The sequence below is a fragment of the Bos javanicus genome, chromosome 4 (genome assembly GCF_032452875.1).
Source record: "Bos javanicus breed banteng chromosome 4, ARS-OSU_banteng_1.0, whole genome shotgun sequence".
In the NCBI taxonomy this organism is placed as follows: domain Eukaryota; kingdom Metazoa; phylum Chordata; class Mammalia; order Artiodactyla; family Bovidae; genus Bos; species Bos javanicus.
Window position 1 is genome coordinate 91,936,521 of NC_083871.1, and position 12,962 is coordinate 91,949,482.

The 12,962-nt window shown below is 39.8% G+C and overlaps 1 protein-coding gene across 6 annotated transcripts in view; it reads right to left on the reverse strand.

Annotated features, from left to right (window-relative positions):
- Positions 1-12,962, reverse strand: part of GRM8 (glutamate metabotropic receptor 8) — an 872,326-nt gene that overhangs the window by 708,364 nt on the left and 151,000 nt on the right. For all 6 annotated transcript variants that reach the window (XM_061414602.1, XM_061414603.1, XM_061414600.1 and 3 more), the window contains one exon: positions 10,982-11,198. In XM_061414602.1, coding sequence (XP_061270586.1) covers positions 10,982-11,198 — 217 coding nt within the window. The remainder of the gene's footprint in view (positions 1-10,981; positions 11,199-12,962) is intronic.

The following is a 12,962-nucleotide window of genomic DNA, read 5'->3' on the forward strand; positions in this document are numbered from 1 at the left end:
TAGCCTCCAGAACCATGACACAATAGGTTTATATGGGACTTCCCTGGAGGTCCAGCGTTTAGGACTCTATGCTTTCACTGCAGAGGCCCTAGGTTTGATCCCTGATCAGGGAACTAAGATCGCATGAGAAATGCAACCAGCAGCCCCCCTTCCCCCCAAAAAATAGATTTATGCCATTTAATCCACGGGTTTATTGTACTTTGTTATGGCAGCCCTAGGAAACTCATACAGCTGGCAAGAAGAGTTAGGTACCAGGAAAAGAATAACTCTAAACAGGGACTATCCTGTTGGTAGGGAGATTCTAATCCTTCCTAAGCATTTCAGTGGGAATCTCTGCAAGAGACACTCAAACCAGGCTCTGAAGCAGAACTCCTTTAGTCTAGGGATATGACACTGAAAAGACAGGAGAAATATAAAGACAACAAGCTAGACGGGGTCAGGACACCCACACACCCTAGGAACCCAATAGACAGGGTTCTGTGCAATGGGTTCACACAGTCAGATCCAAAAAACTGCATGAGTCATGCAGAGGACCAGTCACCTCCATCCAGTCAGGTGAAAGAGTTGACAAGGGATAGGCAGTGTGTTATGGTTCAACCTCAGAGGCCAGCGTCTGAGGCAGAGCCCCATTCCTAGGGATGCAGAGGGTGAGTCAAGGTGGGACAGCCCTGTGAGTGTGCAGGGACCTAGAAGGGGGCCCAAAGCTTACTCTGGGACCACCAGGTACAGGGTCCACCATGGTAAACTCATTCCAAAGCCCAGAAACTTGCAAGCTGAGGTCGGGACAAGCTGTTGGCCCTGTTTTAAGACTCGGGGACTGAACAAAACTGAAACTGCTGCCAAGGCCAGGGATGATGCTGGGTGGCAGTGACCAGGGAGAACAGGGGCTGAAGCTGAAGAGCAAGTCAGACTCTGGTTGTCTGTGAAGAGACTCATCTGAGTACCACTGACAGATCAAGGAATAAGACTTGTCCAAAACAAGCACAGCATTGTAAAGCAAATATATTCTGATAAAGAGAAAGAATTGTCAAAAACTATACATATTTTTACATACATTAATCACCTCACAGATATATATGTTACAAAGTTGGCATCATATTCTACACACATTTTTGGTGCTGTCTCTTTTTCTCAGGAAATTGTGTTGACCTTACCTAAATTTACTTCACTCACATCACACAGTGTACTCCCTTTGAGTCTGGGGGTCCATAAACTGTCACCCTCCACAGCATTATGGCAGGTCTTTTCGTTACATGCACTGCAGGATACCCTCTCTTGGGCACTGTGTTCTTGGACAATGACCCTAGTTGATGCCTCTATGAAGGCAATGCTCACATTCATTTATAATTGTTTGTTTCCATCTCTGTTTCCTCTGATACACAGTAACCAGCTAGGATGCAGAGGCCATGATTCATCTCTGGATCCTGAAAGTCTAGAACAAGTATGCCCTGATCCACAATGACTACAACAATGAATGCTGGCTGAGTCAGCTAATACACAGAACGTTCCAAAGGAAGACGAGAAAGTGTATTTGGTGAGTCAACACTGATTGGCATTTAATCAATTCATGCATTCAACCAGGTGCCAACACTATTCCATGTACGATATTAGTCATGCTAAGAAAAAATAATAATTGGATTATTATCATTAATAATAACTGGATTGGTCTCTGCCAGGAGGTGCAAAGCAAGTTTTAGGAATGAGGGGTATTGGCTGCTTTGATTTGAGCTCTGACGGAGGCCTCACTTTGCCTTCTTATTTGCTCACTGAGCAAATCTGGCACAGACTCAGGGCTATAAGATGACCCCTGGATCACACATCAGTGAAAACGGGCTCCTAACACGAGTTGGCAGCTGCGGACCACTTCACATGAGCCACACACTGTTCTGTATGACTTCATTCAATCCTTATACAATTGTTACCCCCATTGTACAGATGAGAAAATGGGGGCATAGCAAGAGTAACTTACCCAAGATCTTGCAGCTAGATTATGACAGATCTGAAAGTCAAACCCAGCTGATAAGAAGCTCTAACCCACTTCCCAGCACTGTTTGGACTGAGGGATTAAGGGTGGGTTCAACCTATAGATGACAGGCTTTGGTATTTTCCAGTAATAAAAAAAAAAAAATGAATTCTGAGTGGTTCAACAGTAGGGAAGTCCCAAATGTTCCCATGGAGGTTACATGTTAGCGAGGAAAATGCACAAGCCATTGTTGGGGCCATCTCCACCCTTCGGTTTCCAGAGCACAAGCAAGCCTGACCACAAGGATCACAGCACCGACACTGCCCTGAGGCTGGCAACAGTGTTATTCGACAGAAATTCATGAAGCATGTGGCATATGCTAGGTACTCTGCTGGGTATTAGGATGGAAGAGGATTCTTCTATTGAGAAAAACACATTCTGGTGAGAGAGGTATACAGAGAAATTGGCGTTACAATCAGAATGGCAAGTGGTTCCACAGAGTTAAGCTCATGAGAACACATCACTAAGGATGCGGCAAGCTTGTCTTGATATCTGAACTTGATATCTTGATATCTTAACTTCCCTGGTGGCTCAGATGGTAAAGCGTCTGCCTACAATGTGGGAGGCCTGGGTTCGATCCCTGGGTTGGGATCCCCTGGAGAAGGAAATAGCAACCCACTCCAGTACCCTTGCTTGGAAAATCTCATGGACAGAGCAGCCTGGTAGGCTACAGTCCATGGGGTCACAAAGAGTCCAACACGATTGAGTGACTTCACTTTCACTTTTCTTTCTTTTGATATCTGAACAATGTCCTACCGGAGTAAGCAGACTCAAGCAAACACTACTGTTGGCGATATGATAAGCAATATGCAATAGCCAGGGGCGATAAGAATAAGACAGGGTAGAATCCATACCACGGTGGTTGTGGAGGACTAGCAACATAGAGAGTAGGTAGTCAGAAGCCATTCAAGATCTCCTCTCTGATCTTTCAGGCAGAATATGATTAAGTTTGAAAGCAATTAATAAATCAAGCAAAGCCTTCTCGTTGCTTGAGAAGCAGGCAGTACATCCACCACCTTCACAATCATCTACAGCTTTGCCACACATTCTGGAAAAAAACCTGTATTACCTCAACTCCTTTCACTAGCAATACCTGATATCAAACAGCACTTTCAAGTTTATGAAGAACATTCTATCACGTGATGATCACTGAGCAGAGGCCTCATCTATTTTACAGAATAGAAATGAATCTTCAAACAAAATCTCTTAATTGAAGAAGGGGAATTTAAACACATTTGTGATTCCAAGGTGGGTTTCACTGCATCAAACTGCCATTGTTTACTAAATACTTAACTATAGTGTTAGAATCATAGGTTTAAAAGCATCTATTGGATGCTATTTGCCATTTCACATTAATAGCAGCTGTTGCTACTTAGCCATTCCTAAGCCCTAAATATTAAGCAAGGCCAGAGTGAAGAACAGCTTTGAAATGATGCTCTATTTGATCAAGTTCTGCAGTAATTGTCAAAATCATATACATTTTCTTTGGATCCCTGTAAAGCTTCTGCAGGATCACTGCACCTGCAGTTCCAATTTGCAATTTCCTCAGCCCTCCTTTGAAGTTATTCTTGCCAATTACCTGGTGTTAATATTAATTAAATATGATTTGCAACTTGAAATGTGGTGTTATCAATGGAACTCAGCTGTAGGAATATAAAGCAAAACTTTCAATTGAATTAAAATGTTTCCTTTCATTCATAGTATTTTACAACATTAATACTTTTGTCAAATTGATTTTTGCCTGCTGGAAGTCATTTTTCCAAAGCAATGAACATCTGAGGGAAAAGGCTGCTCTCTGTATTTTTTTTCCTTTGTCATTGAAAATACTTTGTTTTAATCTCAATGCGAATCCATTGCAGTTAATAGAAACTTGATTCTTGTTTATAACCCAGGAGGAAATAAATGCTTCCTTTTAAAACTGTACTGAGATAGCTTAAAAATATGATCAGTGGGCACTTTTTCATCAGAGAGTTGGAATGAAATTTACTTTATTTCTTGATCCACACCAAAAATAAATTACTATCAAGTGTTTTGGCAAGTGTCGGTCATTTTATATACACAAAAAATGAATTAATTAAACTGATTTATTGCATTAACATTTTGAACAAATTTTGCCAATCCAATGACCTCTGTGGTCCCTTCCAAGTCTGAGATTTTAAGATTCGGAACACATGTCAGACAATAGTCAGAAGCTTCCAACACTTGCAAATTGGGAGGAAAAAAAGTCACGTACAGTAGAAGATTTGACAGAATCAGGTCTATTCTGCCCCCGTAATGTGTGCGATGACAACTTGCAGGCCTGTCATCTTCAATAAACCATTCATAAACATGATGGCTGATTAAAGGGCATGTGTTGCCATACTGTGCAAATTCACAGTGATAAGATACAGTGCTTTCACACATTCCTTTTATCTTCAAAGATGAAGCTTTAGCTTCCTTGCCCCTTTATAATGATCATGGCAGCATTAACATTTATTATCCTGTCTTCTTTTTTAAATAATATAATACGCTAAGACAAAGAGGGGAAACAACCTGTCTAAAGCCTCAAGGAAGTCATTTATTGAGTCACAAGCTACAAGTTCCAGAGCTTACGACAGAAAAGCATGGGCATGTGTTATTAACCTCCTTATTACAATATCAATGAAAACATCATATCAAATCATTAAAACAAGATAGACATAGAGGACTGTGGTCCTAAGAACCGAGGGTATGTAAAATAGGAGATGGAAAAGTCCTAACAACCAGTAGCAACTAAGCTATTCCCTTCCCTCAAGCCAAAAAAGACCAAAGAGAAAAGTAAAAATCAGTTAGGCCAGAAGGACTCTCAGATGTCCATAATTTCCCAGGTGTTACTGAAAAGAACAATAGCTTGGAATTACACAAAGCAGGGGGGCTGAACAACTGGTACCTCCACTGTATAGGGAGTGGCCAATGATTTTACCAGGGAACTTCTGACTGCTTAGAATCCTGGGAAAGCCAGACACAAAGATCCCACCCAGTCTAGAACCCTGAGTTATCCATCAGGTCACCTCATCTACCCAACTAGTCAAGATTGAGAGAGTAAAACTCTGTGGCACTTCAAAAGGAACTTTTGAGCATATTATATTATGGTCTTCTCCATTACCAAACTCTGTCTACTTAGAAACCCCCCCCCCCATCTTTATTGCTTACTGTTTGTCCTCCTGGTTTACCTCCCATCTCTGTCATGGAAATTTTCTCCCTAAGTACACCCTTCTTCATACTATCTCCCCTGTTATGGGTATTAAATTGTGTCTCCCAGAAAGATACACCCAATACCTCAGAATGTGACCTTATAAGGAAATAGGGTTATTGCAGATACAATTAGTTAAGGTAATGCTGGAGTAGGGTGGGGCCTTTAATCCAACATGACTGGCATCTTTATAAGGAGAGAAGACAGGGACAGAAACAAGAAGGGAAAAGACAGCAATGTGATGATGGATGCAAAGACTAAACTGATGGATAAATCCAATGAACTCCACTGCATGCATGCTTGGTCACCTCCAAACCTTTGCCACACACAGACTGCAGCCCACCAGGTTCCTCTGGTGATCAATGAACACCACTGATTACCAGCAAATTCTAAGGTGTGGCTCTGCCGACTCCTTGATTTCAGATTTCTAGCCTCCAGAATTGTGAGACAGTTAAGTTTCTGTTGTTTTTAGCCACTCAGTTGGTTATGGCAGCCTTAATACACTCCCTGTCAAGGACAATCCTTGATCCTCTGTCACAATGCCACATAATTTCAGCTGTGCCCTCTGGCAAAGTTCCTGTTCTCTTATGAAAATCTTCTCAATAGCCTTGATTTTTTCATCAAGAACTCCTACCATCTCTCATCATGGAAAACTTCAAAGAAGACTGAGAGCCCTCCCATACCACAAACCCCATCAAGAGAACACTCTGCCTTATTCTTGGCTTTCCATTGCTAAATCTAAGCCACTATTGCCACATCTTCATTTTTTTCATTTATACTAATTTTATTTTCTTCAACTTGATTGAGGTATAATTGACAAACAAAAATTGTATACATTTGAGGCGTACAACTCAATGTTTTGATAAAAGTATACATTGTGGAATGATTACCATAATCAAGCTAATTGACATTTCCATTACCTCACATAGTTGGTGTGTGTGTGTGTAGTGAGAACACTTGAGATCAATTCTCAGTAAATTTCAAGTAAACAACACAGTATCATTAGCTATAATTACCATTCTGTACATTAGATCTTCAGAATTTATTAATCCTATTTAACTGAAAGTTTATTCTCTTTGGCCAATATCTTCCATTTCCCTTACCCCTCCCCACAACTAGCCTCTAGCAATACACTCTGTTTTCATGAATTTGACTTTTTAGAATCCTACATATAAGTGAGAGCATGCAGGATTTGTCTTTCTGTGTCTGGCTTTTTTTCACTTAGTACAATGCCCTCCAGATTACCCATGTTGTCACAAGTGGTAGGATTTCCTAAGGCTAAATAATATCCATTATATAGATAGATACATACATAAATATAGATATACTTTGTCCATTCATCCACCAATGGACATTTAGTTTGTTTCCATATCTTGGCTATTGAAAATAATGCTACAATGAACACAAGAGGCAGATACCTCTTCAAAATATTGATTTCATTTTCTTTGGACATAAACTTAGAAGTGGAATCACTGGATCATGTGGTAGTTCTATTTTTAATTCCCAAGGAAACTCCATACTATTTTCCATAATGACTACATTCATATCAACCATGTACAATGCTTTCCTTTCCTCTACATCCTCAACAATGCTCATCATCCCATTCCTTTATGTAAAGCCCACAAGTGTATCCTCTGCCCCCTTTAATTCTCACTCTACACTCTAATTCACACTCTGCTGCTGCTGCTGCTGCTAAGTCGCTTCAGTCGTGTCCGACTCTGTGCGACCCCATGGATGGCAGCCAACCAGGCTCCCCTCTCCCTGGGATTCTCCAGGCAAGAACACTGGAGTGGGTTGCCATTTCCTTCTCCAATGCATGAAAGTGAAAAGTGAAAAGTGAAAATGAAGTCACTCAGTCGTGTCCGACTTTTCACGACCCCATGGACTGCAGCTTACCAGGCTCCTCCGTCCATGGGATTTTCCAGGCAAGAGTACTGGAGTGGGGTGCCATTGCCTTCTACGAATTCACAGTCTATACCTTAGCAATTACCTTTCTCACCTTGATTATAAATTTTGTGAAAATGAGCTTCAGAACTACATCTCAGTTCCTGCTTTGGCTCTCAACCAATGTCCTTGACTGTGTTCTTCTCCACAAAGGTATGTACCAGCATTTACAGTTTATTGAGTTCATAATCAAACCATGCTTCTCATTCCAATCCAGCCTTTCCACTGTACCCTCTCTTTTCTATTCATGGTACTTGTGTTTTCCAATTGACCAACATTTCAAGTTTAATTTGTTTTACCTTTGAGCTCTGTGTGCTGTGCTTAGTCACTCAGTCATGTCCGACTCTTTGCAACCCCATGGACTGTAGCCTACCAGGTTCCTCTGTCCATGGGGATTCTCCAGCAAGAATACTGGAGTGGGTTGCCATGCCCTTCTCCAGGGAATCTTCCCAACCCAGGCCCCCCCACATCGCAGGTGGATTCTTTACCATCGGAGTCACCAGGGAAACCCAAGAATACTGGAGTGGGTAATCCATCCCTTCAGGGGATCTTCCCAACCCAGGAATCGAACTGGGGTCTCCTGAATTGCAGGCAGATTCTTTACCAGCTGAGATATCAGGGAAGCCTCACCTTCGAGCTCTACTTCCAATCAATTGCTAAGTTCCAGAGACTTTACCTCACAAGTGTCTCTCAAGTCTGTTCCCTCATCCATTTCTATTATCACTGCCCTCCATGAGGCTAAGATTGATATTGCAAAAGTCTTTCAACTGGTCTCCCCATCTTCTACTTCTTATTAGCACAATCTTAAATATGTACTCTGATGGATTCCTCTCTATTCAGTAGTTTCCTCCACTGTCTAGAAAATGAAAGATAAAATTACTACACTATAGGGTACAATAGTCATCCATGTACCATGTCAAGCCTTCCAGTTTTGTCTTCCATACCTTACTACACAAACTATGATCCAGTCAAATTGTGACATTTGTTGATCCTCCATTTTTTTTTTTTTTTTTGCCTTCTCCAGTAAAAACGTTATAGTCAGGATGCTTGGGGCTGAGACTGTAACAGCTAGAATATCAAGGGACTATTTGTCTTATTTTATCAAATAACTCCTGTCCCTCTCTCCCTGAGAAGGATCCTGACTACAGAAGAGACATCATTGACATCTATGTTCAAGACCATCATTCATTCATAAACTTTGTTCTCCAAGACTCACTAAGGATGCTTCCTCACGTCTCAGATTTTGTTAAAATGAAAAACATTATAATCAAACCATACAAGCAATGTATCACTAAACAGATTTTCATTTCACTATCATTCCATTATGATCTGTCAGAATTAATCAGAGACAAAACATAGGAAGTCCCAGTCTACACTGAAATTTCATAGCAATTAACATTGCTGAAGGGAGAAATTCTTAACAGAGTACAGGAAAATTTACAAGAGTTGGAAAAATATACAATTTCATTAATAGGCAGACACTCCAAAAAATGAATGCATATATCTCCTTCTCAGTCAAGAGACTAAGATCTTTAAAAACACTGGTAACACACTGACAGAGATGTCATCAATGTTGTAGTAAGAGGAGCAAATGTTACAGAACTAATGAATTTTCATTAGAGTCATCAGATCACTTCAGAATGGGTTAAGTTGCTACCATTTGTCATTCCCATTAATCTCATTGTCATGTAAAAGGTTTAATTTTCAGCTATTTTTGTTCTAGATAAAATCTTTGTCATTAAAATGAGGGATGATTTTGATATTTAATATATTCCATGGCATACTCTAGTGTGGCACTAATTTGGCCTTTTCAGTATTCTGCATATTAATTGACAATACAGCCCTCCTCCATTCCCCAGATAAGTGAGAACTGAAATAGAATGGACAGCCAATCAAGTCACAGAATACTGAAAGGATCAACAGAAAAGAAATGTTGCTGTAATCAGGAGCATACACAAGGCACTAAAATTATTTTCTCCCATACTAATGACTAAGACAGAGACAGTAATCATGAAAGATACCACCTGATCCTTGAAGGTGACAGTTACCAAAGTATAGCAATGTTCCCTAAAAGTGAGAACTAAGTATTTCTTTTTTTTTTTTTTTCTTCTGGTAAGAAGAATAAAACTGCACTCTCACTTTTAACTTTTAAAACAATGCGTTTTATCAGAGTCTGCAACAATGTCCTGTCTTAAATTTTTTGTAGTAATCTGTGGCATGCACACAAAATGTGTCCTCTAGTTGAGAATGTACAGATCACTGCAGAAAACTTCTCATTTCAATACATATTCTATTAGTTGCCTTCTTTTGTTAAATTATCACTTGGGTGAGACCTAACATCAGCTGCTTAAATAATGCATTCAAACCTGCTTTCAGAAGCTACTGTTCATTTGAGTGGGCATTTCTCCTAAGGATGAATGTGAGATTCTTTTCCAAGAAGGTAATATAATTTACCATCATTTAAAGTTCAGTTGAATGTTTTGAATCACTTTTATAGCAATAGTGATATAATTTAAAATTCAAAAGAGCAAAGATTATGCCATCATGGATATTTATAACAAAGAATGAATAGCTGTCCCTTAAATAAATTAAACCAATCTATCCAACAAGACCAGGCCTTTTCTACATTTTCTGCAGCAGCACAGTACTGGAACAAATATTAAACACACTAAATATTGTGCATCATAAGTTTCCATGCTTATTACATGCAGCGTAACAGATCCTAGGCATCTTCATATCTTTTAAGAGAAAACCTTATTCCAATAAATTTAGATGTTTTGTCTGCTAATTAGGGAATAAGCCCAAATCATTCCCATGGTCTTTTCCTGCATTAAAGCTTCAAAGAAAAACATTAAGTTATCAAAGTTCAAAATTACCCCCAAAACAGCTAAAGGATGCTTTAAATTTTTGGCAAAACATTGCTATTACAGAAAACAATGCAATAGAAAAATATGCTAATTTTATTCAGTAATTCTTAGTAAGAACAATAGCATTTGTTAAGTAACTGGTAACATATCTCCTTTCATCTGAAAAGTTATATTGTTGCCCAGTCAGCAATAAGATTTATGCCCTGAGGTGTCTTTGTCTTCTGGGTCTTCCACATAGTGTAGTAGATTTACAGCCTCATGGATAAATACATACAGAGTAAAATGCCTATGGAGATTTGAATGAGAACATTGAAAAAACCCAGGACAGAGTTCACAAGCACCCTGTTTTAAACAAGTTTCCACATCTTGCCCTTAATCCCACTCACTGTAAGCTTTAGATTAGAGTTTGTAAACCAAGATTAGAGTTTGAGGTAAGAATCAAAATTCAAAAAGTCAAAAATGACAATAAAAATATCACTCAAGTATAGCCTTGGGGGCTACTTCAGTATTGTTTTAAGATGATTACCAGTCTTAATCCCTTTAGTGTTGGATGTTAAATTCTACTGCCTTTTTTAAAATATTTAATGACTTGCTAATGTAAGCTTCCATCTAGAACAATCAAATAGTATGCCATTTATTCAAATATACAGTGGCTCTAATGTGCCAGCAAACTCCCACGTCAAAACAGACAACTTTAAAAAATGTTCGCCTGAGTCAGGAGCTCTACTTCCTAAATTAGCACAAGAGTGTCACCTTGATAGACCATGAACAACAAAACCATTTATAATAAGCCCAGCTTCCCCCTAGAGTGGACAGCCTGGGTCGTGCATCTGTAGGAGCTCTAATTATCCCACACAGATCAGAGAGCTCTTGGGGACACTCAGACTTCCACAGCCTGTCACCTCAAACACGATCATCTGATAAATATACACTTACCAATCTCCCTCGAGATCTGAGTGAAGGCCTCCACACCACTCTCTCCGTAGTTACCCTCAGAAGCCAGCGTCGACACGTAATTCCACCCCAGGGCCGTCACAATGTCCACCATGGCTTGCGCTTGGTAGGAGTCAGGGGGGACCACCCGGGAGAAGAAGTCATACCTGGTGTTATCACTTAGCTCTGGGGCGGTGGATGCATAGCTGATTTGAGGTATCTGCAAAACAGATGACAGGTCATTTCCACCCATGAGGACTCTTGTCAAATGATGGACTGTTGCACAAGAGATTAAACAGTCAAAGCTATACCAGAAACCTAGACAGAGCAGCCTGCAGCCAAGATAAGATTTCATCACCATCAGTTGCATTAGAAAGTAGGTTATATAGGTCTGTGGGCTCACTTTCTTTCAAAGCACATTTCTAAACAAGAGGGCTTCCCTGGTGGCCCAGTGGTCAAGAATCTGCCTGCAATGAGGAGACATGGGTTTGATCCCTGGGTGGGGAAGATCCCCTGGAGAAGGGAACAGCAACCCTTCAGTCGCAAAAGAGACAGACATGACTGAGCAACTAAAAAATAACAACAAAACAGAAAGAATTTAGTTTTGATTCAGTCCCCATTGTTTCAGAAGCCAAAGCAAAACATTTGTGCTTTTTGTTGTTGTTGCTCTTCTTATTCTGTACATGATAACTTCTGGTGAAGAAATGAGGCAGAAATGAACATGAAATGTACCCACACGCCCCAGAAAAGGTCACCTCCAAAATCATCTTTGGCTTCAGGATATAAAGGCTACATAATGATGAGTACAGCATTTAATACAAGACTTTTTTTTTTACACTTGATACCATTTTAGTACTATGATATTTTGGGTAAATTATTTTAAATATATATCTTTGCAAATCTAGTCAGTGCTTATTAATATAATCACTGAGTACCACAATAAGATTTGGGAACAGCTAACCATGTATCTTTTAATTATAATGTCTTTCCAGGCTTCCATCCTCAAAAAAAAAAAATCACAAAACAGGAATCCATATCGAAATTTCTTTAGGATAAGAGACTATTTTCTGACATAAACAGGGTGAATTGCTAGAAGATATTCAAAATTAGAGATATGTTGTTTCTCCTAAATAACTTCAAGCTGAGTAGCAAATTAACTGCATGCCATAAATTTACCCCAAAGAGGTTTGAAATGCAATATTCCCTCCTATATACAAATGAAGAGTCTTATTCTATCTATGAAAAGTGCTAGGACAGAAGAACACAGGGATGTTAAAGAAGTATGGCAGAGGGACATGCAGGCTAGACCGAGCAGAGAAGATGCAGGAAATCCAGCAAAAACATGGGGAAAGACATTTCAGCCACAGGAAACAGCATGTCCAAAGGCAGAGTCAAGAAAGGATATGTGTTGCAGCGTTTCTTGTGGTGGGAAAGCAAAATATCAAGGGAGGAACATTAGGAAGTATAACTTCAGAGCTAGACAGAAACCAGAGGATGAAGGGTTACTCAGGTATGACAAGGAGTGTGGACTTTATCACCAAGGTCATGAGGAAGCACAGCATGATTGTAACCAAGGGAGTGGCACAACAGAAATTTTGTTTTAGAAAGAGCACATTGGCAGCAGTGGGAAGAGTAGAAACCCTCACATTTCAGGGTCCACCTGGGCAGCCCCATGCCCAAAAATTCTGACTTAGTATGTCTAGACATCTAGGAATCTTCATTTTAATATGTCCTCCAGAACAATCTGATGCCAGTAGACCCATAATGCAGAGATACACTGAATTAAAGGGAAGACATAAGAAGTTGCCTACTAGTTCCAGTTAGAAAACTACTATAGAAATCTATGTAAGAAAGTATAAAAACGGAACTAAGGCAGTAGCAGGTGGCAAAAAAGGAAGGGTGTAGAACCTGTGAGTATCTAAAAGAAGAAGAAAGGTGTAGGAAAAAATGGGAAATGACTCTCAGTTCTATGGCTTTGCTATCT